Raw genomic sequence first — 27978 nt, forward strand, 5'->3', positions numbered from 1 at the left:
CTTCTCCTCCTTCTTCTCCTCCTCCTTCTCCCCTCACCCCTGTCCCCGTCCGCGGCCCCGGCCCGGCAGGAGCGGCAGGAGGGGCCCGAGCGGAGCGGGCAGCGCCGGGAATGGGGCGCGGCTCAGGGGGCCCGCGGTCCGTGTGCTCCCCACTGTGCCCCCAACTCCGCGGCCCCCTCTGCTGCCTCCTCGGGCTCCAGCTGGTGCTCGGCGCTGCTCACCCAGGTGGGACCGCGCTCTCCCTCCCTCCTTCCACTTTCCCGAGTTTTCTTATCGGGGGGAAAAGGGGGGGCGAGGAGCCAAACCACGTCGAGGAGCCAGACCAGGGCTGTGGGATCCCCCCCGGGCCGGGCTCCTCCGGAGAGGGGGCGGTGGGACCCCCGCGGCGGCGCGCAGGGCGGGGGGGCCGCCTGGCACTAACGCGGATCACATCGCTGTGGCTTATTTCCTCGCGGAGTGTTTTATTTGCTTTTACTACGGTTTGTTTTACTCCATCCTTGTCCGGTCGTGGTGTCTTCCGCCGCGTTTTCTTTTCTCCAGTTTGGTGGTGTCGTGTTTTCTTCCCGTTCCGCCGCGTTTTCACTCACTTTTATCACTCTTGAGTTTAACTCCCCGCGCCGAGTGGCCACGCAGCGCCGGCCGAGGCCAGCGGAAACGCTTCCGCGGCCGCGGGGGGGCCCAGGGCGGCTCCTGGCCGGGACGGCCGCCGGCCCGCTGCGCTCCGCAGCCCCGCTCCGGCCCTTTGTCTCCCCGGGGAGGGCAGTTCGCGGAGCGGGAGGTTGGGAGGGGGGCGAATAGCTTTGTTGGCTCTTGCTGCCCTCTCCCATCCTGACTCACTCCCCTCTCCCGACGTGTCTATCTTAGGAAAAAGGGCCCTCCGGGATAGGGGCCCGAGTGAATATTTGCAAACTTTATTGTGAAGAGTTACTAGGAAAAAAAAAAAAAAAGTCAGTGGATTGTATTTTATCTTTTATTTTAACCTTCCGATGGCACCATGAGTCAGACACTGGAAGATCCACTGCATGGCCCCTGAAATTGCCGTTTGAGACCCTTTTCATCCCAGGACAGTCTAGCCTAGAACTAAGGAATTGCTTTTGGGGCTTCCTTGAATTATTTTGGCTCTATTAAGAAAATTTTAAGATTTGAAAAGAAAGCAAAATTGGCTACTTTTGCCTGAAAATAACAACTCAGATCCCCTGACCTATTTTGTCAGAGCACATTTAGCAAATCTGAAGCACATTTGGAAGAGGCAGCATAGGATCACACTGATCCCTTCCCCCATCTCCCCTTGCGCCCCCAGGCCTTTCCCCTCTCCCCTCAGTCTCACAGTGCCTGGGGCTGAGCTGCCTCACCCAAGGGGCAAACATGGTCTCATGGACATGATGACAGTGGGCAGCAATCCCATGCCAAGCAAGGGGTCAGTTCTGAGTTCAGAGGAGAAACTGCTTGGCTGGGATATGAGAAAGTAGGAAGCAATGGGAAAGGAGACCCCTGTACCCTGGGGCATTTGGAAGAGCAGTCAGGATTTGCTGCTGTTTGTTGGACGTCTCAGCTGGACTTCACACAGCTGAATTCCTGTTAGACTTCCCCATAATTTTCTTGAGGGCCATGAATTCCTCCTTCTGTGGGCTTTTAGGGAGTTATTTCATTTCAGCAAGGTTTTGCTACCTTTACAGGCTGATTCTTGCTGTTTCATCCCAAAAAATGTCAGTGGGATCCAAGTCTGACAATTCTGAGAACAGAGGCACCTCTATTCTGGCTGTGGAGCAGGAGCAGTGGCAGCCGACCTCATGCTGGGCCTGGGCAAGGAACAAGGCAGCTTTCAGTGGCCTCCAGCCTGCAGGGCTGTGTCACTCAGGCCTTGCTGGTGCTGAGCACCCTCAGCTCTTTCTCCTCCCCATCCCCACTTTCAGCTGCTCCTGCCCTGCATCAGTCCTGTTTCAGACCTAGTGGATGAAGGGGGCAGAGGATGGCACCAATGGAGGTGCCACATCCAGGATTCCCCAGCACCAGGCTGGATTGCAGCTGAGAGAGGATCCTTACTGGGAGTTTGGGATCAGGATGGAGTAATCCCAAGAGTTCCTTGTTCCCAAAGACACTTTTAGTGGGGGCCAGCCCAGCAGACAGACATTGATTCCCCTGGGGAACTCTTGCTTCTTTAAGAGTTTTGTGCCAAACCCTCACCTCCAGGACAGCCAGAAAGGTGGAGCAGAGCTCTTGGCAGGAGGTTTTGGGCTCTTTGGTGGAATATCTCCTTCAGTTCACACATCTGTGCAGTGTCGTGTGGGCACCCACATACCTTCTCAGGGAAACAGAGGCAGCAGCTCCCATCCTGCCATGGCTGCAGGCAGGACAAGGTCCTTGTCTCACTGCCAGGTCTTGGTGCTGGATTGACTTTCCACCTATCCAATGCTCAGTGTAGGTCCCACCATGTCAGCTGTGGGGCAAGAGAGAACACAAAAGGGACCTGGGAAGAATTTACAGCCTGTAGAGCAAACAGAGCAGCCATTACATTAATGTCCCCCATTTTCCCCTTCCTAATGGAAATAGCTTGTTGCATGGCAAATGGAGCCCCTAGAAATTATATCTTGATCTTCTTCAGACTGTTTGGGAGCAGGAAAAGGGGTGAGAGGTGTTAGCTTTGCTGCTAGAGCCTGGCAGGGCACAAGAGACAGTGGAGACTTCACCACCATCTGCAGCCACAGCAGCCACCAGGATATGGCAGCAGGGTTGAGGATGGTGCTTGTGCAAGAATGACAAGAGTGAAAAGAGATTTAATTTAACCTTCCATGCAAAACTGTTCAACTGCAAATCTCTCCTCTTCCCCTAAAGCCACCCAGCTGGTGTCGGGACTCTAGGAGGTTTCCCATGGGGAGGTGCTTCTTGCCAGCATGTGCAAAGGCATTTTCAGGCATTGAGGTCTTGGTGATGGTTAAAGCCACGTTGCAGATTTTTCTCTCTGGTTTCATTTTCTCTCTGGCTGTATTTTGCACCTTTCCCTGCACCTTTCCCTTAAGTGTTTTCCAAGGAAACATTTTGCCCCAAAATCAAAACAAATGTGTTCTGAGGGTGTTATCATCCTTCTGTACTAAATAAATTTTTCCAGATGATAAATCCATCACAAGAAGCTCTGGTCCCATTGCCTCAGTGGGTGCTTGGAGCAGGGAAGGGAAGGCTTTGGTCCAGCTCTGGCAGAGGTCCCAGTGTTACACACTAGATCATCATGCCCTGCTCAGCTCTATGAATGTGGCTGGATCTTGGGTGGGAGGGGGAGTGGTAGCTTCCCTCTCACCCACTTCAGCCCAGCCTAAGTCAGCATTTCCTGAAGGGTTGTTTAAGCAAATTATAAAATTTGGTTCTTCACATGCAGTGAGAAGAAGAACTTTAATTAATCTGAACTGTGCACAGCTCAAAGAGCATCAACATTTTTCTCATTCCTAAGATTGCTTGGAGCCCAAGAGACCCACACAGATGCTCTTCTTCTTAAAGAGCCCATCTGTAGTTTCTTAAGGATTAGAAAATGATTAGTGGATTGACTTGCAAATTTCTGGGAGCACTCTTTAGTCCAAAAGTTTGGTGGTTTCAGGGGGCACAAAGTATTTTCCAATATTTCCATGCCACTGCTCAGTCCTGCACTGCACTTTGTGATGTTGCAATAGGGACGCATATGGGTTTTTCCAAGTAAAACAGATTTGTTTGCAGGATGGTGCTTAGGTGGAATGGACAGATTGAGTTTTTCCCATTCCTCCATCTGAATCCTGACATGGCAACTTGAGGCTCTGTAGTAAAGGCCCCATTAACCCAGTAATGCCTGGTCTGGAAGTGCTGGGCATGAGGCAGACAAAGGCAGCCGGTGGGAAGTTTTATGGTAAATATAATTTTAATTTAAAAAATATAAATATATATATGGGACGCCAGAGGCTGCCCCTAGTAGTGTGAATGTTCTTGGGTTTGGTGAATAGGGATGTCCCTGGCAAGAGACAATGATACCACTGCTCAGGGAAGTAACACTAGGAGTGGTACTGGAAAAACAAGGGAGGAGAAATCCATGGATCTTTCATCATTTTGTGGGGAGTTTCTTTAGTAGTTTTGAAAATTTTGATAAGTCCTCAGCCAACTGTGCTGGAAGCACCTTGCCTATGCGGACGTGTCAGGGCTGTCCTGCATGTCACATCACACCACTGGCCATGTTGCTGTCCAGGGGGTCTGGGGTGCTGGTGTGTGAGGGAATGGGAACAGTCAGAGGATGTGGGCCAGAGCAGTGCTCAGGGGTGAGTGTTTGGCCACTGTGTCCTGGGAGAGTGCCTTTGCCTCTCCCACTGTTCTTGGTGGGTCCATTGCACTCCTCCATCCTGGCTGGTGCCCATTCAATGGATGGTGCTGCCTGCATCTCCCTATGTTCCTTGGGAGTCAGAACCTCTGGATGAATGGAGTTGCTGCAGGGCTGGAGCCTGGGCCAAGTCTAGGGAGAAATTGGGAAAAATTTCCATATTTCTATCCTTTGCTGTGTACCAGAGGGCAGATTCTGGGGCTCTTGTCTCTCTTGTGGCCACTGCTGTGGTGAGTACCTTGGGCTGTCAAGGGACATGCATCCCTTCTGGAATGCATTCATTCATCTGTGACCCAGGCAGGATGCTGGGAGAATGGGCTTCTTAATGTCTGCAGAGAGGCTGAAGTGAAGTATGTGGCCTCTTTCCAAAACCTTTTATGAGACAGCAGGAGTGAGCAGGGCTACCATCTTCATTGCAGCCAAGTAAGGAGCTCCTCTCATACAGCTCCCACCATATAAACAGCAGCTTCTCTCTGCTGGGCCAGCCAAGAGAAGTTTCTCAGCTCCAGATGCACATCCAGCTTCTCCATACCCCCAACGAGACTGTCAGAAGCTTCACTTTCCTTTTTGTAGCAAGAGGTCCTTAACTCCCAGAGATCTGTTTTTAAAACAAAACAACAACCACCCTCTTTTATTCTGGAGCTTGGCTTGGAGCACCTAGAGCTATCCCTGTTGCTCAGGTGTATTCAGCCTCCTGCACAAGCAACTTGGAGCTATGTTTTTTGGGACATCCTACATAAAGGGGAACCTTGAGTGAGAACAAGGGCAGGGAGCACCTTTCCCAGGGCAGGGCTGAGTTCCAGAGGTTTGCAAGGGGCTCTGGCATCACACAGTGCCATGATGACCCTCACAGAGGGTGATCTCCCTCACAGAGCCAGAGAGGTGGCAGGGACTGGCAGGGCTGTGGTATCAGAGCCTTGCAGAGCTGACATTTTGGGGACAGCATTTGCTTTCAGTTGTAACTGAAGCCAGAGCCCTGGAGCTGCTCCAGTCCAGGATAACTGGGGCCAGGGTCCTTTCTTGAATGTGCTCTGTGCTGGTGGTAGGAGGGTGACAAATACAATGGAGCAGGGATGCTCTGGGTGTTGTGGGTGGCTGAGCTAGAATGTGCTGGGGGCTGGGTGATGCCAAGGATGCCCATCCGTGTTGTGCTGCAGGGCTTTCTCTGTCCACTGTCATTGTGGCCTCTCATCCAGTGCTGCCCACAGTCCCCAGAACTGCTGAAAGTTTGTGAAGTTTTCCATATTTGCTTCGGGGTGGTAAAGCTGTTGTGGGAAGGGTTGAGCTGAGTTCCTTCAGTTCAGGCTTCCTGCTGGCAAAGAACTTGCTTTTTTTGAGTAAGAAAAATAACCTGGAGCCAACACAGGGTGTAAAAGCTCTCTGAGGGCTGCCTCAAAAGATGGCTGCTTCTCCATCTCTGCAGTGTTCAGCCACCAGTGCCGAGGCCAGTTTCTCCTGTGGCGCTTGGTCACGAGCACCCAGTATTTCCCACATGGGTGAGAAGAGTGTTTCTGCTGGCAGAGCCAGTGTCCTGCTTTCAGTCCCAGTTCCCCCTGTCCCCACCACAACACTGCCTTGTAGCTCCAGCTGCTTTCTGTGATCCCACCAGTAGGCTGAAGGCAGCATCCCAGTGGCTGCATGGCTGGAGCAAGAGACCATCTTTGATGGAAGTGTGTGGGATTTTGCTTTACTTTCACAAGTCCTCCACAGAGGAGGAGGACCAGGATGTGATGGGTCAGAGCTGCTCCAAGCTGGCCCTGCTCAAAAGAGGGAGAAGGTAGGAGGGAGAGATGAAGCATGCCAATACCAGCCCTGGTTTAATTCTGGTGATTCCAAGCAAGAGCATCCAGCAGGATTGTGTTTTCCAATGCTCTTTGTCCTGTGCCAGAGGACATGTGCTCTTTGGGAAGGATCTGCAGGTGTTGCTGTGGGTGGGTTTGCATAACTGGGGAGCGTTTGGAAAGCTCTGCCTGTGTGATTTCAGGTCCACAGGTGGGTACCAAAACCTGAGGAACATCTCTGAAAGGAGTCAGCCATAGCTGTGCTATGGCTACTGAAGGCAGTGCAGGAGAGCAGGCCCTGGAAGGGATGGGAGCATTCCCAGTCCCTTTGGGATGTTCCTCTGGAGCCACCTCCTGCAAGAATTAGGTTTGGTCTGAAGAATACCAGCTTGGGCAAAGGGATTCATTGGTCCAAACTTGCCTTCTCCCACCCAACTGCACATCTGTTCTGAGGTCAGGAATGCTGAATGCTCCTTTCAGTGCCCAGAAGCTTATCCAAACACCACTGCCAATGTCATGGACACCATGGACTCAATCAACCCCAAATTCCATAGGAATAAGGGAAAGAAGTGTATTTTTGATGAAGCATAGATTTGCTGCCTTGTGTTGAGCTCGTGCAGGTTGTCCTCCCAGCTCCTCCCCAGCAGTGCACAGCAAGTTGTTTTGCTGGAAAAGTTGGTGGGGGTGTCAGGGGTGAGCTGGTGCTGGAGCTTTCCCATTCCTCCATGGCCCAGCAGTCACTGGGAATACACATTGTGTGGCCTCCTGCCTTCTTTGAGCCAAGGGGCTGAGCTACTTGCAGCATGCAGGGGCTGCCAAAATCCTGTAGCCTATAATTTCCTACCTCCAGCTCTTCTCTTTTTAGAGTAAAATGGTATTTTGTGCTTCTCTGGCCCTGGGCCTGCCCACTGCAGTCTGAATGGTTTCCTTGAACATGGTGTCACTGCAGGACCACTGGTGAGTGTGGCCCTTGCATGATGCTGCCAGCCCCAATGTGGCACTGAGCACCCTGACACCGATTCCTGAGCTGCTCCAGGGCTTTTCCAACCCAATGTTAATTTTTTTCTTGCAAGACAGGGTGTCCTGTTGCTGATGCTCCCTGTGGTGATGCTCATGGTAGAGCAGCTTTTTCTGTTCTAAGAAGCAAAGCTCTGGTGTTTGGCTCCTTGCAGAAGAGCCACTGTGGCATCAGGCTGTGCCCCAGGGAGGCCTCATCCTGCTCCAGTGGGTCACAGTACATCACCCAAACCTGCTTAAAGACCCCCATAGGCCTGGTGCTGGAGGAGCTTCACTGCCCTCGCTGCAGTGGGAAGGGGAAAGCAATGGGCTGGGTGTGGCATGGGTCGTGGTGACATGGGGAGAATGTGTTTAGTGGGAGACGAGTTAGTATCACACTGTCCAGGTGTGGATCAGGCCAGTTCCAGCTGGAGAAACACCAGCGCCAACTTAAGGAGCTTGAGCTCCAGCCAGCCAGAATCAGCTCTGTCTAGATTTATATTTATTTTTTCACTTGCCATGATATAAAAAATAATTTCAGTGCAATGAAATGCTTCCCACAAATTAAATAAAGCTCTGCAAACAAGCTTCACTTTTGTTTATTTGACGTCATCAAATAAATGTTATCTGGTCTAGGGAAGGGGCCTCTGTCATAATTTCAGACCCAGAACTGGGTCGATGCTGGAACTCCCAGAGAAGTGGGGATTTCTGTCTTCCTCCACTTCTTTTTCCCTTTCATACACAGGGCAGAGAAGTTCTGTGAGCCAAGATGTTTGTTGCTTGAATGTGCAAGAGTTGTCTGTAACAACAGAGCTGGGGCATGGTGAGGTTGTGGGGAAATAGGAAATGAAAATGTTTTCAGCCCAAAAAAGTCATACAATGGCAAAAAACCAAAGCAAACCAAAGCTAAATATAGTGGAGCCCGTGAGTTCACTTGGACTTCAGGTGAATGGTTGTGGTGTTAAAAAATGGGATGTGTTATAACAAAGAACAACAAAAGTGGTGGTGTTGATGTGGTGCTTTGGGAAGATTCTTGCTGGGGTGTTGGGGTGGGAAGACACAGTGACAAGCCCTGAGGTGGCTTTTTTGCTTAGAAACATTCATTTGAAGAAATAAAGTGTCTTTTAAACATGACATATCAGCTGGAACAGCATGTTCCAGCATAATGTCTGGGATTTATTGGTTTATGCAGGTGTTGGGATAAAGTAACATGGTGGAATTGCCTGCAGTGATGCTGGGGGTCAGGGAATTTCCTTGGAGAAGCATGGTTGGCCCGTGGCAGCAGGCAGGACTGTGGGATGTGTGTGGAGTTAGGGCTGATCTTGGCCTGTCTTCCTTTGTTGGCTGCACCTCTATCTGCCATCAGCGATTCCCCTCACTTGGCTTCCTCCTCCCAATGCCTGGGCTGGGATTACAAAGGGTCCTGACATGACATTTTGTATTTCCTGGGGCTGTGCAGGCGTTTTCATTCACAGGATAAGAGACTTTGTCCAGCAGTTCCTGTTTGCTCCACAGTTTTTAGCAGGTCCCCAGACACAGATAGCAGTGATGGATGTGCTGTTTTCCTGCTCTGTTTTTCTCCGCCTGGAGCAGATGGCTGGTGCCAAAGCCATTGGCTTCTCCAGCACTGGCACCATTGCAATGCCTGGGAATGCTGCAGCCAAGTGTTGCCCATGGGAGGTAGCTTTGAACGGCTCTAACGGGTGCAGTTAGAGTGTGTGAGCACTTTGCACTGGCTCTGATGCCCAAGAGCCACCCTTGGTGATGCCACACTGGCTACAGACACCCACCCATGTCACTCTGCCCAGAGCCCACCAGTGGAAATGGGCACTGCGGCAAGCCCTGAGTCAGTGCTGAAGGGAAGTGGTGGCCCCCAGCATTCTGGGTGTTGTGCCCAGGGGTGCATGCCAAAACTTGCTTTGCACAGAGCCAGGATGTCCTGTTAGGACTCAGGGCCGTGCATGGCGCATACTGAATCTCACCCAGTGATGCTTTCATCCTTTCCATTTGTTCTCTCCCCAGACTCCAAAGTCTTTCTCATCTACAACACGGGCACGCAGGGCTGCCTGGAGACCAAGGACTCGCTGGTGCGACTGGCCAAGGGCTGCAATGCCAGTACTCCAGCCCAGCAGTGGAAATGGGTCTCCCGAAATCGCCTCTTCAATGTGGGGGCCATGCAGTGCCTGGGAGTATCATGGCATGAGACCAATACCACAGCAGGCCTGCACCTCTTGGCCACCTATGAGTGTGACCATGAGTCAGTCAACATGCGCTGGAGCTGCCGTGGGCTCGGGGAGCAGCTCTTGCAGCATCTGGGTGCCCGCCTAGGCAATTCCTCCCTGGACAGGGGGGACCAGGTGCAAGGCTCACAGTGGAGGACGTATGGCACCGAGGAGGATCTGTGCTCCATGCCCTACTCTGGTAAAGCCTCATTGGGCATTACTGTTGTCCTGTAACCCAAACCAACCCCAAAATGTGAGCTGAAGCTGTGGTGCTGCAGCAATTGGGTCCTGCCTGGGAAGCTCAGTTCCAGATTTTTGGGGCTACAGAACCCCAAGATCAGGGTGATGGGGAGTGGGAAGCCTCTGGGCACCCCATAGCCCCCCATACTGGGCCAGCCTGAACTCCTCACCCCAAATCTCCCTCTAGCCCCCATAGACATATCCTCAAGCAAGGGCTCCGCTTTTTCCTCAGAGATTTACACCATCCAGGGAAACTCTCATGGGAAGCCCTGCACCATCCCTTTCAAGTACGACAACCAGTGGTTTCACGAGTGCACCAGCACAGGACGGGAGGACGGGCACCTCTGGTGTGCCACTACCCAGGACTATGGCAAGGACGAGCGGTGGGGCTTCTGCCCCATAAAGAGTAAGTAGGGGGACACATCCCATGGGAAAAAGCAAAAAACCCATGCTAGTCCCTCTTGGGGACTTCCAGGCTTCTCATCTTCCCCTGTGAGCAGTCTGCAGTGCCAGAGCAACAGGTTATTGAGGTTTATTGGGTTATTGAGGGGTTTTTTTGTGTCTGTGTTGGGTGCTCACCCTGCTCATCCCCACAGGCAACGACTGTGAGACCTTTTGGGACAAAGACCACCTCACAAACAGCTGCTACCAGTTCAACTTTCAATCGACACTGTCGTGGCAGGAGGCCTGGAATAGCTGTGAGCAGCAAGGGGCCAACCTGTTGAGCATCACAGAGATCCATGAGCAGACATACATCAATGGTGAGATTCTGGCAGCCTATTTGTGCACTTCTCATCTGGGGCAGAACTGATGGCAGTGTGGGCATTGCCACTGCCTGTTTGCTCTGCCTGCTCCAGGTTTGAGGGGGTGACAAGCTGGCGACTGAACTGGGCTTGGGGAATTGATCCTGCCCCTCTGCCTGTGTTGGCTCCAGGTCTGCTGACTGGGTACAGCTCCACACTCTGGATTGGCCTGAATGACCTTGACATCAATGGGGGCTGGCAGTGGTCAGACAACTCACCCCTCAAGTACCTCAACTGGGAGAATGGTGAGATGGGGGAGGTTGTACTGGTGATGGGGCTTGAGGAACACCGTGTGACCACTAGAGGTGGCCCCATGGCAAGGGAAGTGGCCTGGGCTGCTGCAGGGTATCCCCTTGCTGCATGGGGACAGAGAGCCCCAGTGGTCTGTGTAACAACAACCTGGGACATCTGTGGAGCTGGAGCAGGGACACAGGGTGCTAAGGGGGAATTGGTCCTCTGCAAACTCTCGTTGACCCTGTGGATAACATGGATTGCCATTCCTTGTTTGGCAGGTTGCTGCATCCCTGCTTAGTGCTGGGGACCATTCCAGCTGAGGAATGGTCCCCAGCTGCAGACACCCATCCTTAACTCTGGGGTACTCAGAGGGAAGATGGCCTGTTGGTCATGCCTGGTGCCATCACCCAAAGGCACTTGGGGGAAAACAGTGATACTCTTGTGTAGAAGATTTCTGCCTCTCCAGGACAGTTTGGGTGAATGATGACGAGAGATGTCTCAAGGCTGCTCTTCGGGAATGAGGTTTACTGGGGATTCAGAAAGGTCCTGCCTGTGCTGCCAACCACAGCATGTGGCGAGGCTTAAATAGGTGGGGGAGGGGAGAGACAAAAGGATGCTCTAGGAGAGGGGAAGTTCCAAGAGAGGGGAGGAAGTTCCAAGAGCCCGTGTGGCCCCTCGAATCCCCCTTTTCAAGGAGCTTCAAGGTGGGCTGGAACAAGGCTCAGGCCAATGGGGTTACAGGCACTTGATGTTTTAGGGGAGGGTTACAGGTGTGGGGTGAACCATACATTTTGGGGGGTGAGATGGAACAGTCCACTTGACCCCAGGACCCATCCTTAGGCAGGGGTGTTGTCCGGCCAGCTGGGAGAACTGTTCTCATCCTGGCTGTATTATTTATGGATAATCATATTTATCTATCTTCTGCAACACTCTTGGAGTAGGTTTGAGGACAGGCAGGAGAAGTTCAGGTCTGGTATTTTGACTTCCTGATTGCTATTAATATTTCCAGGTAAAACAGTGACCCTTTGGGTTCTTGTGCATTGAGGCACTATAAATCTTGGGCATATTGGGGTCATGTCTTCATCATGCAAAATAACAAACTAAAAAGGGTTTTAATAGTGTTGAAGCCGGGAAAGCTGCATTGGTGGGTCTGTCCTGGCTCCTCCTTATCCCCATTAGCCTGTCCTCTACTTAACCCACTCTCCAGACCAGCCTGACAACCCCAGTGAGGAGAACTGCGGGGTGATTCGCACCGAGTCATCCGGGGGATGGCAGAACCGTGACTGTGGAATTGCCCTCCCCTACGTCTGCAAGAAGAAGCCCAATGCCACAGCTGACCCCTTCCTGACAGGTGAGAAGGGGATGGCCAGCACTGGGAATGCACAGCTCTATAACCCATATGTGCTCCCATCCCAACATGGTCAGGGGATGCTGCCCATATAGGTACCCATAGTGTCCTCAGCTTGTTGGTGTCCTAAATGTGCAGAGCAGGGCTTGAGCTCCCTAAATTTAGGAAAAGTCATCCCCAGGGAACATTTCCAAGAAGTGCTTGGTGCCATTCCAGGTTGGGTGGTAAGGGAGGAATGGAGAGCAGCCAGTCCCTGTGGTCCCCAGGAGAAGGGATGCTTTCTTTTCTGCTCTGCCCTCATTCCTCTGCAGACAGAAGGAATTTTGTTTTGTCCCTGGAGCTCTGAAGCCACCATTCCCACGTCTTGCACTGCTTATTATATTTTGGCCATGGCTTTCCCACTTTGGCTTTGGCTTTGTCTGCTGAGCACCCGTAGGACTGTGGTCCTTTCATTGCCAAGGAGAGGGATGAATGGCTGGGCAGGAACCCTCAGGCTGTCTTGTGTCTTGACAGACTCGTGGTCAGAAGTGAAGGTGGACTGTGAGCCCAGCTGGCAGCCCTTCCAATCCAACTGCTACCGGTTGGTAGGAGAGAAGAAGAGCTGGCAGGAGGCCAAGAAGACCTGCCTGCGAAGTGGGGGTGATCTAGTCAGCATCCACACCCTCTCTGAGCTGGAATTTGTCACCAAGGAGATCAAGCAAGGTAAGAGGAGCTTGCTGTGCCAGCAGCCCCTTTCCTGTCTTATGGGGTCCATGGAAAAGTCCCTGGATGTGCTGGAAGCTGCAGAGTTGTCTTTGTGCTTGTGCAGGGAGCGGAAGTCCCAGGCTGGCAGGTGTTGTGTTCCTTGGAGGAGCCCATAATCTGGACGCATTCTCTGTGCAGCAAATGTAAAAGCTGTTCCCAGAGCCTGCAGTGCTGAGTCAAAGCTACACAGCTGCAGCTGGGAATGGTGCTAGTCCAAGCTAGTTAATGTAGGAAAAGATGGGAAAAAAATTCCTGCTGGACTTGCCGGAGGAGGCCAGCAAGGAGGTATAGGAGAGTGGAGGAAGGAGAGGAAAAGCTGCTGCCCCCAGGCTGGGAGCAGAATGAGATGTGCTGGAAAGGAATGGTTGAAAACCAGTAGTTCCCTGTACCTGAGCCTTCAGACCTGGACTTTTACTACCATACTGGCCCCTCTCTGAAAGCTGCAGGCAAATGTCTCTGTGTTTCCCACTCTGGGGGTCCATGTCCTTGTATTTCCCACTCCGGGGGTCCATCCTTGCAGGCAAGAGCTGCCCTGCCCTCTCCTGCCTTCTTCTGCCCACTGGCACAAGGAGATCAGTGCTGAGCCCTGAGTGGGTTTTGGCAGGTGCTGGTGCAGAGACCAGTTCCGTCACGAGAGCTGAAGTCATGGGGGGGTTCTGCATGGGGTCAGCCAGAACGAGGGAACTTCACTCCCTCCCTTCCTATCCTGGCAGATGTGGAAGAGCTCTGGATTGGCCTAAATGACCTCAAGCTGCAAATGAACTTCGAGTGGTCAGACGGGACGCCTGTGAGGTTCACGTACTGGCACCCCTTCGAGCCCAACAACTTCCGTGACAGCCTGGAGGACTGTGTTACCATCTGGGGACCAGTGAGAACCTGGAGGGGATGGGGAATTATCCTGCACCTCTGCAGGGAGCACCGCAGCATCCTCATTGCTGAGGAAGGCGTTCCTCAGGGAGTGTCTCCAGCTGGCTTCAGTCTAGCTCACTTGAGCCATTGGGATGGGAGGAATCCATCTCATCATCCTTGGGGATTTAGTATAGGGAAGGAAAGTCTTTGGACCCAAGGTAGAGGAGAAGGGGCTGGACATGCCCCAGGCTGTCAGATGGGGTCATTGCCACTCTTCTTCTCACCTGCAGGAAGGGAGGTGGAATGACAGCCCCTGCAACCAGACCCTGCCATCCATCTGCAAAAAGCCTGGTCGGGTGAGCCAGGAGAAGGAGGAGGATGACCATGGGTGCCGAAAGGTGAGGGGCACCTGGGGCATCAGTGGTTCTGGCTGCTCCATGGCTCTGCATGGTGCTCAAGGCTTCAAGGGGATATTTCCCTAAAACCATTTTGGGGAGCCCCAATGAGCAGCACCCAGAGCAGTTGGTCTGTGCCTGAGAGCTGCTGAGCTGGAGCACTCTGGGGCTGCTGAGCCCCTTGCTGCTGCGGTGGAGGAGCCCATGGGAAGAAATTTGTGTCCATGGACACAAAACACATGCATCTGGGCACATTGTCCAAGACTTTCCCCATCAGGCAGCCTTGTTTGCCAGCGGGAATGTTCATTTTATTCCCCCTTGCCTCTCTTTGTGCCAAAACACGGGAGCATGTGGGAGCCTGGCAAGATGGAGGTGCCAGCCCTATGCCTTGACATGATGGTTGATATGAGGTTGCCTCCCCCAGGCAAGGCATGGGCATTTTGGGGACACCAAACCAGCAGATTCTCACTCAGCCCGTGCCCTGCCTCAGTTTCCCTGGCTGTCGCATGAGGCTGAAGCTGGCCTGTTCCCCACTTCTGGGAAGTGTCTTTTGTGGTTCTCTGCAAAACCTCCAAGCACTGAGTCTGGCAGCATTGTGGCTCTTGAACCTCTCCCAGCCTTTCAGAGCTGACCAGCATGCTTGTGCCCTGACTAGCAAGCAGCCACTCCAGGCCAGCTCCCAGAGGTGCTGCTGGGCTCCTCCCATGTCCTTGCCCCATTTCTAGCAATTGCTTGGCTCTGCCAGAGCTCAGGGGAGCACAGCAGGTAGGAGAGCTGCCATACAGAGCCAAATTGGAGGGCTGCCAGACATAGCTGAAAGATCTCCCATGTCCACAGGTGCTGGGGATGAGACACTCAGTTGCAAAGTTCTGCTACCACGCATCTGTGTGTCCCTAAAGCAGTCCTGAGGACTCCCTGTTCAGATTTAACTCCCTCCTGGCTCTCCAGCCACAGTCTTATCCTGGCCCTGGGTGCCCAGTAGTGATGCACTGGGAACCAAACCGTGATGGATGAACAAACCAATGAACCAATGCAAGGGACAAATTAACCAAGAACCATCCTTCCTCTATTTCCTCATTCTAAATGAGGACTTTTGCCACCCAGAGGCAGAAGCTGGTGGAGAGGAGGCACATCCTGCTCAGGCATTTGGTCTTATCCACTCCAGACACTGTGCTGGTTTTTCATGGTGGCTTTGCTGCTTTTTCCCCCCTTTAAAAATCTCCTTTATTTCAGAAGAGCCTTAAAAAGGAAGCAATGAAGGATAGAGGTTTGGGCAATGGGAAAGACAGATATGGAGAGGAATGTAGGGGCACACTGGGTTGGAAACTGGAAGCAACACTTGGGGTTGGGGATCCAGCCAAGAAAGGAGGCCTAGCCTGGTCCTCTTTTAGATCACACGGACTTGCTGTCATAATCAATGTGTGGGAGTACACCCTTGGGGTATTAGGGGTGCTGAGGCTGTTGTTGGTTGGGGACCCATCTGGGGAGATTGCACTGTCCCAGGACAGGCCTCCTTTCTTGGCTGCTCAGTTGCATCTATACTGTTCTAGAGGGACCCAGCTTATGGGTCTGTACCTGGATGTGCCAGCTTCAGAAAAAGGCTGTAGGAGCAGGAACTTGGGGGGAAAACTAGGATTTGTGGTTGTTTTCATTTCCCAAAGCTGCTCCCCTGCTTTCTTCCCCACTGTGCTGATGACACTGCATATGGCATGTGCCCCTACTGTCCTTCCAATGCCTGGGGACCCAGGAGTAGAACCCTAGTGATGCTTCCCCTTCCAGGGGGTCCCTGGACCTGGGGCCACTTGGCTCCTTGGCTGAGCCACTTCACCCTTGTGAAGGGTGTGTGTCCCCACTTGCAGATGAGCCCCCATGTCCCTCCCCACTCTGCCACTACTGCCACCAGCCCCAGGGCCATCTTGCTCCCTGCTCTGGCAGAAAACAGACACTATTGTGTCTCCAACCCCAGAGAGACTCCAGCATCAACAAGGTGGGGAATAAAAGCTGGCTGCGGTGGTACTCACTTTGGACTCAGTCCTAAGTGTAAAGAGGAGGATTGTGTTCCCCTGCCTGTGCCCTCGCTGGGGCTGGACGCTGGCAGGGAGAGCTGTTTCCCCATCTTTGAAGCTGTCTGGTTGTTTGTTTTCCCTGTAGCCATGTCCTCTGGGGCCAGGGTCTTGTTAATGGTCAAAGCTGAGTGGGATCAATCTGGGGCAGCTGGGGGCAGGAGACCTCCCAGGAGAAGGCAGAGGCGGTGGTGGGGAACTTGGGATGTTGCTCTCATGCCCTGGGATTGCTCCCATCCTTCTGGGGAGGTCCAGGTGGACAGTGGTGGATATTCCCTGTCACCCATTCCCAGGGCTGGAAGTGGCACAGCCCATCCTGCTTCTGGCTGGGTGAGGACCGTGTCCCCTACAGTGGCGCCCGCAAGACATGTTCTGACTACAGCTCCACGCTGGTTACCATCACCAACAGGTCAGTGCCATGCCACTGGTGGTGAGTTTGCCCCAAAATGAGCCCTGCAAGGTGGAGTGTGACTTCTGAGGGCTGGAGCATCATGGGCAGCTCAGTGTCTCAGCTCGCTGCATAGCACACTCTCACTGTCCCTCCAGGTTCGAGCAGGCATATGTGAACAGCCTCATTTATGGCTGGGATGGGGAGTATTTTTGGACAGCTCTGCAGGACATTAATGAGACAGGCGCGTTCCGCTGGCTGAGCGGTGATGAGGTGATGTACACTCACTGGAACCGCAACCAGCCTGGTAAGGGATGGGGATGGGATGAGGACTTCCTTTTCATGCAGGGCGGGGCTGGCACTGCCCCTCAGCACAGTCCAACTCTAAGGCTGGCATCTCCCCTGCTCTCGTGAGCGCTCCAGGTTACAACAAAGGTGGCTGCGTGGCCCTGGCCACCGGCAGCTCCATGGGGCTGTGGGAGGTGAAGAACTGCAGCACCTTCAAGGCCAAGTACATCTGTCGGCAGAACCTGGGCACCCCAGTCAATCCTGAACTGCCTGGTCCTTTCCCCACGCCCAGCCTCACTGCCACCTGTCCCCCAGGATGGAGCTCCGACCCCAAACTTCGTCACTGCTACAAGGTGAAGGGGGGTTGGACAAGTTGGTGCAGGGATGCACGTGCCTCCCCAGTGCAGGGGCACATTTTGGTGCTTGCAAGAGGCACTCCACAACCCTGGCTGGGGCTAGATGGCAGCACTGTGCCCTGGGACGTGGCTGCCTCCAGGTGCGAACAGGGCTCTGCTTCTGTTCTTCTGCTGAGCCCTCCATGCTGTGGGTTCTTCTTTCCAGGTGTTCAACTTTGAAAAGCTGCAAGAGAAGAAAACGTGGATTACTGCACAGGAATCCTGCCGGGAGCTGGGAGCACAGCTGCTCAGCCTAGGCAGCTACGAGGAGGAGCATTTTGTTGTCAACACCCTCAACAAGATTTTTGGGTGAGAGGCTGGGGGCATCAGTGTGTGTCCCACTGCTGGTGTGTGCTTACCACAAGTCCACAGCCCTCCTGGTGGTCTAGCACATGTGAATGGATGGATGGATGGATGGATGGATGGATGGATGGATGGATGGATGGGTGGATGGATGGATGGATGGATGGATGGATGGGTGGATGATGGAGGGGTGGATGGATGGGTGGATCTCTCTGAGCACAGATTGAGGTACAGAAGGTGCATCAGTTGGTGTGGGTGATGTGGGAGATGTGCAGGAAGTTCAGTGTAATTTGGGGATGGAGCTTGGGTTTAAAGCAGCTCCAGTTCTGAGACAGCATGCCTGTTATCCAAGTTCCTATCTTCAGGTGTGTGGGGATGGCAGGCTTTGAAAACAAACAGAAAAAGCCTTGATTATTATCGTTGGTTGGGGGCTACGTACAAATCGCGAACGGGACAGGACTGCTGTGGAACGCATCTTGAGCTGTTTATTTTTTAGCATTAGTCTCATAACATGGTTATGACAATCTTATTTATCTACTAACAAATCTTATAGCTACTACTTAGCTTTAAATCGCCAACCTACTGTCTCTGAGGCTTGCCTTTTGTAACGTACCCAAAACCCTCTAATTTTAAAGAATCCCACAGATTATAAATACATATTTGTATATAAGTATAAACCCCTGTGATTTGAAGGGGGTTGTGTAGTCACCTGTCCCCGTGGGTCCCCACAGGGAGTCAGAACCGGAGCTCCATGAGCAGCACTGGTTCTGGATCGGCCTGAACCGGCGAGACCCTGCTGGGGACCAGAGCTGGAGGTGGAGCGACGGGCTGGGAGTGAGTCCAGGGGGCATTTGGGTTGTGGGAGGGACAAATCTAGTGCTAGTGGAAAGGACCAGCACTGCCCATCTCTCTCAACCTCCAGTTTTTCTACCACAACTTCGACCGCAGTAACTATGATGACGATGACATCCGGAGCTGTGTAGTGCTGGATCTGGCCTCCCTGCAGTGGATGCCAATGCAGTGTGAAGCCCAGCTGGATTGGATCTGCAAACTGCCTAAAGGTACTGGCAAAGGGGTCCCCAAACCCATCAGCTGTGACTGACCTGGAGGAGCATGGACTCTGGGTGGTTGAATTGTTGGGAGGGAGGATGATTCCTAATTCAGGGACTGGGAGAGGTGGTGTCACTTCTGGGAGAATTCAGGAGAGGCATACTGCCTTTGTAGCCCATGGATGATTTGCAGAGGGGCATCCATGGGAGCATCCCAGCCTGCACACCACTGACAACTTCACTTGCCCTTTCTCCAGGTGCCGATGTGAAGGAGCCAGAGATCACAACCCAAGGTGTGTTAGCCACAGCCTTTTGATACAGTCACAGAATATTCTGAGTTGGACAGGGCCCACAAGGACCATTGAGTCCAGCTCCTGGCCCTGTACCCCAGCAATCTCACCCTGGCCTTGAGAGTGTTTTCCAAATGCTCCTTGATCTCTGGCAGCTTTGGAGCCATAGTTACTGCCCTGGGGAGCCTGTTCAGTGCCTGACTACCCTCTAGGGAAAGAACCTTTTCTTGATACCCAACCTCAGCCTCTCGTGGCTCAACTTCAGGTCATGCATAGACCCCCTGATGTTTTCAGTGGGTGTCTGCTGCAGTGTTATTAAGAGGAGGGGTTGTGGGCAGGGTTGTGGGGGGGAGGGGAACCCAGGCATCCTGCTGCAGCTTCATTGCAGGAGAGGGATGAAACCAAAGCAGCCCTACGGGCAGGGACCTGGGTGCCCTGGCAGGATACCGTGGCAGGGGTGTCAGCCTCAGTGTGAAACTGGTCTTTGCCTGCAGGCAGCAAAGAGTGGGTGAAATACCAGGAGGCCGAGTACAAGTTCTTTGAACACCACTCAACATGGCTGCAAGCACAGCGCATCTGCAGCTGGTTCCAGGCTGAGCTAACGTCAGTGCACAGCAAGGCCGAGCTGCACTTCCTGGGCCAGAACCTGAAGAAGGTACCAAGGAGACAGGAACTTCCCAGGGTACCAGTGACCATGGGCTCTGCTGCCTTGTGGGCTGCTCTTCCTTGTCTTCTTTCACCCTTTTCTGGAGGGACCATATTTGGGGGTGCTGGGTTTTGCTGGGATCATGATGGATTTGTGTGGTGGCTGGTCCTGATGCCTGGGGGTGGATTTGGGGTTTAGCAAAGTCATGGGCCTTGCTTTTGTAAGCTGGGGAAGAGTGCCTGATCCCTATGGCTGCCTCAGTTACCCCCAAAAACCCTCCAGTCCCTGAAGGGCACTGATCTGTCTTCTCTGGGCATGCAGTTCTCCAGGGCCCAGGAGCAGCACTGGTGGATTGGGCTGCACACCTATGAGAACGACGGGAGGTTCAAGTAAGTCACAGACATCCACTGTATCCCTGGACATCCCCAAACTACAGTCTCCATCATATCTCACACCACTATGTCCCTGAACACTACTGTCTGCACATGTCAGAGTACTATGACTCAGCAACTGCATCTCAGGGGTCTCATCCTGGGGTGCTGGGCTGGAGATTCCTCTTCCAAGAGAGCAGTGGTGGGAAATGCTCTGAGTTAGGGCATTCAGGTGGTCTCATTCACTAAATCACTGCTCATCCTCTTGATGCTGTTCCAGGTGGTCTGATAGGTCCCTCCTCAACTTTGTCTCTTGGGCACCAGGCAAGCCTCGGCCCAGCAAGGACAGGAAGTGTGTGTACATGACAGCCAGCCGAGGTGAGAGCAGGGCAGGGCTCCATATGGGGCTCTGAGGGGCTGGGGCACTGGTACCAGTGCAGAGGGGCATCATGCCCAGCCTGTCTCTCCCTGCAGAGGACTGGGGGGACCAGAAGTGTATGACAGCACTGCCTTATATCTGCAAGCGAAGCAACGGGACAGTTGTGAAGCCTTCCCTCTCTACAGTACCTGCTGCCACAAGCGGGGGTTGTCCCCAAGGCTGGCTGCCCTTCCTCAGCAAGGTACCACTGGAGGGAGAGGAGAGAGCAGGATGGGAGAGGGGATGGAAGGATGGAGAGGTGATGACTACTTCCTGGTCTTCCACCAGCCCTGCTGAGGCGCAGAGGGGTTGGCTGCAAAATGGCAGGATGGAGATGCCTGCACGTTTTGTGGGGAGTTCTGTGGGGGATGCATTTACAGGGATGCTGGGAGACATGCTGTGGGATAGGGAAGGTGAAGTGTGTGCACAGGTTTGCCAGGAGAGATGTGAAAGGGCCAGAGGGGTTGGAGGGTGGCATGCATGAGGGTGTGAAGGGGAGAAAGACTATTGGGGCAGAATGGGGCTGGAGGAGGTGGCTGAGTGGGGAGAGTGCAGGGCTCAGGGTTGGGGTCAGCTGCACCTCCTGGCCCATCCTGTGCCCCTGCCTGTGCAGTGTTTCAGCTTCTATGGCCATAACAAAGGCGAGATAGTGAAGTGGCCAGAGGCGAAGCAGGTGTGCGAGAGCCAGGGTGCCATCCTGGCCACCATTGCCAGCCCCCTGGAGCAGGGTACGTCTTCTCTGCCCCATCACCCCACCAGGGTTCTACCTGCTAGGGGTGGTCCTTAGCATGTCACCTGTCACTTGCAGCCTTCATCACATCCATGCTGCCCAACATCTCCTTTGACCTCTGGATTGGTCTACACGATGCCCAGGGGGAGTTCCAGTGGGTGGAGGGGGAACCACTGCGGCACATGAACTGGGCACCTGGAGAACCCTCAGGCTGCAGCTCCTCCAGCCCCACTGACAAGCCGGTGAGGGAGATTCCCCATAGCACCCCCATCTCCCAGGAAGGTCTCAGTGCCAGACCCAGCCTTGAAAAAGAAAAGATTTAGTGGGCTGGGATGGCTGTCCAAGGGCAGTGCAGGATGCAGCCCTGCAGGGTGGGATTTTCTGGCATGGGAATCTCTGTGGTGTAGTGCTAAGGACAGTGATGACCTTGTGGTTTGGCTGTGCAGACCAACTGTGTTGTGGTGTGGCATGGCTCACCCCCCCTCTTCACGGGACGCTGGGATGACCGGAGCTGCCTGGAGGAGAAACATGGCTATGTCTGCCAGCGGAGCATAGGTAGGAGAGGGATGAGGGGACAGCTCCAGCTCTCTTGGCTGGGGATCTGCCACTGCCACCCTGGTGCCCCATGCTGTGGTGGGACTGGGGAGCTTGGGGCAATGGGTTTAGCCTGGGGAGACAGACTTAACTTGGGCAGGTGAGACCCTGGTCCCAGCCTTTTGTGGGACAGCCTGAAACCTGTGCACACCAACTTGACTCGGTGTGTCCCCACAGGGATGTACATCCCAGGTGGAGATAGTGATAGGGTATGACTGCTTGTCATTCCTGGGGACATCCCTCTGCTCTCCCCAGTTGCACCAGTATGTTGCCAGGTGCAACCAGCACAATACTGCCAGGGACAGCCTGGCCTGGGTAGGGATGGACAAAAGGGTGACCCACCTGGGATGCAGGAATGTCCTCTCTGTGCTCTCTGACAGTGTCTCTTTGCTCCTCCAGACCCAGCCCTGAGCCCTGCGCAGGCACCATTCCCCCCTTCTCCTACTGGCACCCTCTTTTACCACAACAGCACTTACCGCATCCTGCAGAAACCACTCAGGTGGCACGAGGCACTGCTGCTCTGCGAGACCCTCAACGCCACCCTGGCCACCATCCCCAACCCCTACAGCCAGGCCTTCCTCACACAGGCCATCAGCAGCCTGCAGGTTCCACTCTGGATTGGGTTGGCCAATGATGAGGTGAGGGAAGGGGGCAGGCACCTGGGGCATAGGTCCCCAGAGGGATCACAGCAGCCTCCCAGGCACCTCCTCCCTTTGGTGTTCCAGGGAGGCCGGAGCTACTCATGGCTGACAGAGGAGAATCTCATTTACACTAACTGGCAGGACGGGGAGCCCCAGCAGATCACTGGCTGCTCCTACATGGACATGGATGGGAGCTGGCGCACAGCTGGCTGTGACACCAAGCTGCAGGGGGGCATCTGCCAGCTCCAAGCAGGTGCTGCCCAGGGGGCCTGGGGTGGTCTGGGTGAGGTGTGACCAAGGGCTGTAGAAGGCATCCCACCAGGGACCTTCTGGAGCATGTCCTTGTGGGTCTGGGTGCACCAGTGTGTTCTGGAGCCTCAGCATCCTGTGGCCCACCACACCTTTAATGTACCATATGCTCCCCAGGTCACCCCCGCATGCACAAGTGGACCTACAGTGGCAGCTGTCCCAAATCACTGGAGGACTCGTCCTGGATCCCCTTCCGGGATCACTGCTACACCTTCCACATGGAGATCACTCTTGGGCAGAAGGATGCTATGAAGAGGTGCCAGAAAGGTACGAGGGAGATGGGGTGGTAAAGGAGGATGATGTATCTTTGGAAATGGAAGACAGTGGGATCCCCAGGATGTTTGTGGGTGCAGCAGAGCCCCCTTGTCCCTGTGCCCCTGTCCAGCCTTGGTCAGCCATCGTCTCCTTGCTGTTCTGTGTTAGGGTTCCACAATCATCTTGTGGTTCATGGGTGGGTCCTGAAATTTGTCCTGTAGGGCACTGCTGCGCCCTAACTCTATCCTCTCAGTTGTGGGCTTCTCCATGACAGTCTTTCCTCTGCAGTTGGTGGCACAGTGTTGTCCATCCAGGATGAGATGGAGAACGTCTTTGTGTGGGAGCATCTTCAGGCGTACGAGGGCCTTTCCAAGGGGGCCTGGCTGGGCATGACCTTCAACCCCAAAGGTACAAAGGAAGGAATGAGGTTTGAGATTCCCCTAGGCAACTCCATGAATTCCCACCAAGTCTCTGGTGAGCAGAGGAAGCCCTTGGTGGTGGCACCAGTGAGGAGAACTCATACCATAGTGTGACCAGTGTCTCAGGCTGTGCTGGGCATACTGCATGTGTCCTCCTCTGGTTTGGTGGAATAGGAAACCTGTGAGATGGGATCACGCTCCAGCACGGTGTGGGTGGAGGGAGGCAGGGATCTCTGAAGCTTGCTCTTGGGGAAAGAGGTTTATTGGGGGACCAGGGATGCCCGAGCCTCGTGTTCTCAGGCGTAGCACGTGGACGGGCTTAGGAGGACAGGGGAGGGGAGAGAGAAATGGAGGGTTTAGGAGAGGGGAAGCCCCAGGGGGGGAGGAAGTCCAAGAGAGGGGGAGAGGTCCAAGAGGGGGGAGAGGTTCCAAGAGGGGGAGGCAGTCCAAGAGACCGCATGGCCCCTCAGAGCTCCCTTATCAGGAGTTCCCAGGTGGGCCGGGACAAGGCATGGGCCAGTGGGGTTACAGACTCTGATGTTTTAGGGGCAGGTACAGAGGTGTGGGATGAGCCACAATCTTTTGCGGGGTGGGATGGAACAGTCCATTTCACTCCAGGATTCATCCAAGGGCAGAAGTGACATCCGGCTAGCTGAGAGAACAATCATATCTATCTATCCTCTGCAACAGAAACCCAAAGCCTTCTTCAAGGCACTGGAGCCTGCAGATTCAGGAAGGTGTGCTGTAGCCCCTGCTCCACCCCATCACACATCCCCATCATAGAATCACAGAATGACAGGATGTTTTGGGTTGGAAGAGACCTTAAGGCCAATCCAGTCCCACCTCTTGCCATGGGCAGGGCCACCTTCCACTAGACCAAGTTTCCCAGAGCCCTGTCACACTTCTTGTACTTTCTGAACTGGGGCAAAGATGGGGTGTCCTCTTCAGCCTCCTCAAACCTAATTTTCTCATTTCCCAGGTGGCACCTTGGTTTGGCATGACAACAGTGCCGTGAACTACTCCAACTGGGGCCAGCATGACACGGGGCCCAGCATGCTTAGCCAGAACAGCTGCTACTGGATCCAGAGCAGCAATGGCATGTGGCGTCTAGGCTCCTGCACAAACATAACCATGGGTGTAATTTGCAAGATCCCCCGAGGTAGGGCCCTCTCTGCTGTCTGAGGCTTCTGGGCTGATGTAGGGTAAGATGGGGGTCTGGGCAGGGTGGTGCATGGTAGAACTGTCACAGTGGCAGCATCAACCACATGTTTTGGGTAATTCCAGGGCTTATATGGGTTGGTGTTGGGGTCTACAAGTCTCTATTGGGCTCAGTGATGGGCTGTGCATGTCTCATTTGGTTGTGTCAGCTCCATGGGGTAGGATGAGGCCAGTGGGACAGTGGTAGAGCAGAGCCAGAGGACCACCCCAACTATTCACCTCCTGTTGCCCATGTGGTGCAGCACTGGGAGCAGTGCAGGGTGTAGGTCCAGAGGTGCTGGTTGTGGGAAGATGGAAGGGTGTCATGGCTGTGCACTCACCTGTCTGTGTTGCCATTGCAGTGGAGGAGAGCAGCTTTTCTAGGACAGGTGAGTAGCACCATTAGCCTGGGCATAGTACTGGCACTGGAAACCAGGACTGGGAGCCTGTGCTACAGCCCGACTTGTGTAAATAATGAAAGGAATGGCGTTTATGTGTGGGGAATGCCATTCCCAAGTGACTTTGGCCTTGACTTAGGACTCCTCAGCAGCAGGAGCCACCTTTTCATGAAGGTGTGTGTCTGCCCAGCCGCTTGCCAGACTTTCCTTCCAGTGCTCACACTTACTGGTCAGTCAGAGAGATGGCCAGCATGTCTGCTAGTAGGATCCCAAAGATCCATCCCAGGCAGCTGCTAAATGTTCATACACACCACGAAAGACCCAGGAAGTCTGCCCAGCTCCAGGAGGTCTGCCGGGAGCAAGATGTTCACAAAACACCAAAGCAGATTGGCAGAGTCACAGAATATGCTGAGTTTGAAGGGACCCACCAGGATCAAGGATCATTGAGTCCAGTTCTTTAAGTGAATGACCCATTCAGAAATTAAATTCACAACCTTGGTGTTATTAGCATAATGCTCAACCGACTGAGCTAATCTCATTTCAGTCCTGTCCTGCTCTGACCCACCACAGGGGAAATAGGCTCCCCAGAGCAGTGGTTGGCCCCAAGATTGCCAGAGCTCAGGAGGTGTTTGGTCAGTGCTCTTAGGCACAGAGTGGGATTCTTGGGGTGTCCTGTGCAGGTCCAGGAGTTGGACTTGGTGGCCTTTGTGGATTCCTTCCAACTCAGGACATTCTATGATTAAATGACCCTGCCCAGATACATGAGTGTGGCTGGACCCCCACCAGCCCCAGCCTCTCCTGCAGGCTGAGGATGGAACAGGAGTCATCTGTCTCCCTCTCAACAGCCTTTCCTCCCTGCAGCTCTGCCAGAGAACACAACAGCCGTTGCAGTGGTCGTGCTGTCAATGCTGGCACTGTGCACTGTGCTGGGGGTCGTTGTCTTCCTGTACAAACGCCGAGAGAGAGCAGAGCGTGGCGCCTTTGAGAGCGCTCGCTACAGTCGCAACACATCCAACCCCAGTGAATCTGCTGAGAAGAACATCCTGGTATCGGACATGGAGATGAATGAGCAGCAAGACTAATGGCAGAGGGGATGCTGGGGATGGGGATCTAGGGAGGGGGGAGGATGGAGAGCATCACACATGCTATCCCCATGGTGCTCGGGGCAGGGGTGGCAGCAGGACTGGTGTGGCAGGAAAGGGAGAGGAGCTGGTGTCAGGGTTGCGGTCCAGCCAGGTAGGCAAGAGGAGAAGCCAGGGTCCCTCCTGCCCCGCATGTCACTGCCGTCACCTCTGGGTTTGTTTCCCAGCTGCTGCGATTTTACCTGTAGCAGCTGTGGTGGCAGTTTTAAGGGCTGAAAAGTTTTGAGAGAAGTTGCTGCACAAGTTTGAGAGCTTTCCAGTGGTACAAACGGGCTACAAGATACCTTTGCCTTGAGAGAAGGCAAGCACAGGGATTCAGGGCCCTGTAGCAGGGTCTTCCCCCAGGAACCAAGCTGGTGTCCATGAAGACATCCTTTCAGGCAAGAGATCTCCAAAGCCGATCTACCTCCCCTCTGTGTGCAGCAGCAAGGGCCCTGCCAGCTCCCAGCCCCACAACTGCTGCTTCTTCCCTCTCTTCAGCCTCATCCCCACCTCCAGCAGAAAGCAGCAGACACTGTTGCAACAATTTCAGCGTGGAGCCCCACATGATCAGCGATGGAATCCTCTCCTCCTTGGCACATTCCTAGGGCTGTGTACACCCCCAGTGATGCTGTTGCAGCTTCCCTGTTCTGTAAGCCAGAGCTTGTCCCGTTTCCTTTGATGTGTGTGTCCCCCAAATAACTGCACGGGAGAGCACCACAGCAAACTGCTGGCCAAGCCCCTCTGGTGGGAGCACCCTCAGCACCCCAGACCCCCACAGGAGGAGTTGGGTGCTGAGGCAGGAGATGGCTGCCAGAGATCTGGGACCACTCTCTGTGCCTTACCAAGCAGGGATGGCACGGGGATGGGGTAACTTGCCACTGGTGCCTTGTTGGGCCCAGAGGGATGAGGATCAGTGCTGTAGGGTGGGGAGGATTTGGAAGTTTTGGTGGTTTTGAAGTTGGTGGTTTGTTGGTTTTTTAAGGAAATTATGGTAGTTTTTGTTACTATACTGTACTGAGTGTGTGCTGAATATATACGTTTTTTCACACAGCTGACTGGGGTGTGTGTGGTTGCCTGTTTCCATGTAGAGTATAGCAGAGGAGGAAGTAGAGGGGAAGGAGGAAGGCAGTGTTTGGCTAATCCCCTGTCTGGCTTTTGAGCTGTGCAGAAAGAAGTGGGGATGCCCAGGGCTAAGCCATTCTCCATCAGCTGCATGCAGCAGCATCCCTAGGATGAAGGATGCCTGGATACAGTGAGAATTGTTAGGTCCCCAACAAAGATTCTCTGCTAGGAAGGAGATCCAAAGAACCCCTTGGACCTCTGAAGAGGGGTAACACAGCCCTACAAAAGATGTTGCCTTTAGCTCTCTGCCTATGAGGCTCAAGTTGGGGTTGGTTTTGCTGCAAGAACAGGAACAAGCAAATTTTTTCTCTTTTTTAACACCTGTGTGGATTTTAAAATCTGTTGATTTCACTTAAGCTGGACATTAGGTGTTTAAGAAACTGTTGGGGGGTGGAATAGGGGAACCAGGTATTGCTGAGTTTTTGTTTAATTTTTGGCAACCTACAAAAGCTGCCATGACATTTCAGGGTGAGGAAGAATCTGGAGCACATAGATCTGCCGTGGCTTCATTTCTCTCTCTCAGCTTTCTCTGCGTTTATTTCCTGAGGTCCTTTCTAATTTGGAGCAGTTGGTTCTATCCATGAGCCCATGTCTTCCTGATGTGGGAGCTAGATCCTGGAAAGCCAAGTGTGAATTCCTTCTCATCCCCAGCAGCTAGAATTCCTGCTGCAGGGATGCTTGGAATAGCATACTGAGCTGGAAGCAGTGGGAGTGGAGGTCTAGGATTAACTCCTTCTAGGTAGGCAGAGGCGTTAGGAAGTCCTAAAAAATAAAGATTGAGGTTAGGATTGATGGGCAGGTGTGAGGGTGGAGCAGTACTGAGGGTGCAGCTGGGCAGGGTTGGGGTTCCTTTGAAGTGAAGAGACTGCGCAGGGTAGAAGCAGGGTAACACAAGGCATTATGGATGGGATGGTGGGGATTGATAGGTGCTGGAGGAAATTCTGTGCCATGGAGAGGCTGGGAAGGAACTCACACAGCCTTGCAGGAGGTGTTAAACTTGGCTCTCACCTGGAAGACCTTGCTTAAGAGAGTTTTC

General features: G+C 53.6%; 1 protein-coding gene across 2 annotated transcripts; it reads left to right on the forward strand.

Annotated features, from left to right (window-relative positions):
* Positions 1-26868, forward strand: MRC2 (mannose receptor C-type 2). 2 transcript variants are annotated; one of them, XM_021542313.4, is made up of 30 exons: positions 2-225; positions 9130-9528; positions 9802-9975; positions 10166-10330; positions 10504-10617; positions 11814-11957; positions 12468-12656; positions 13412-13566; positions 13838-13945; positions 16299-16414; positions 16552-16700; positions 16817-17034; positions 17243-17385; positions 18111-18213; positions 18302-18440; positions 18686-18721; positions 19213-19373; positions 19686-19753; positions 20016-20113; positions 20210-20355; positions 20767-20881; positions 20962-21125; positions 21330-21438; positions 21877-22115; positions 22203-22371; positions 22545-22694; positions 22971-23090; positions 24081-24260; positions 24661-24687; positions 25558-26868. In XM_021542313.4, the coding sequence occupies exons 1-30, from the start codon at positions 111-113 to the stop codon at positions 25776-25778; spliced, it is 4434 nt and encodes a 1477-aa protein (XP_021397988.3). In that variant the 5' UTR covers positions 2-110; the 3' UTR covers positions 25779-26868. The 2 variants fall into 2 exon arrangements, with proteins under 2 accessions (XP_085418278.1, XP_021397988.3); XM_085562152.1 differs by lacking the exons at positions 20767-20881; positions 20962-21125 and having other exon boundaries at positions 1-225.
* Positions 26869-27978: the final 1110 nt, after the last annotated feature.

The sequence above is a fragment of the Lonchura striata genome, chromosome 27, assembly GCF_050655825.1.
Source record: "Lonchura striata isolate lonStrDom1 chromosome 27, ASM5065582v1, whole genome shotgun sequence".
Classification (NCBI taxonomy): domain Eukaryota; kingdom Metazoa; phylum Chordata; class Aves; order Passeriformes; family Estrildidae; genus Lonchura; species Lonchura striata.

Bases quoted from the DNA above. Each gene is read 5' to 3' on its own strand.
- MRC2 (XM_021542313.4), top strand. From the start codon at position 111: ATGGGGCGCGGCTCAGGGGGCCCGCGGTCCGTGTGCTCCCCACTGTGC. The intron at 18,214-18,301 runs GTGAGTCCAGGG...CTCAACCTCCAG, and splicing joins GGTGGAGCGACGGGCTGGGA to TTTTTCTACCACAACTTCGA. The intron at 20,356-20,766 runs GTACCACTGGAG...CTGCCTGTGCAG, and splicing joins GGCTGCCCTTCCTCAGCAAG to TGTTTCAGCTTCTATGGCCA.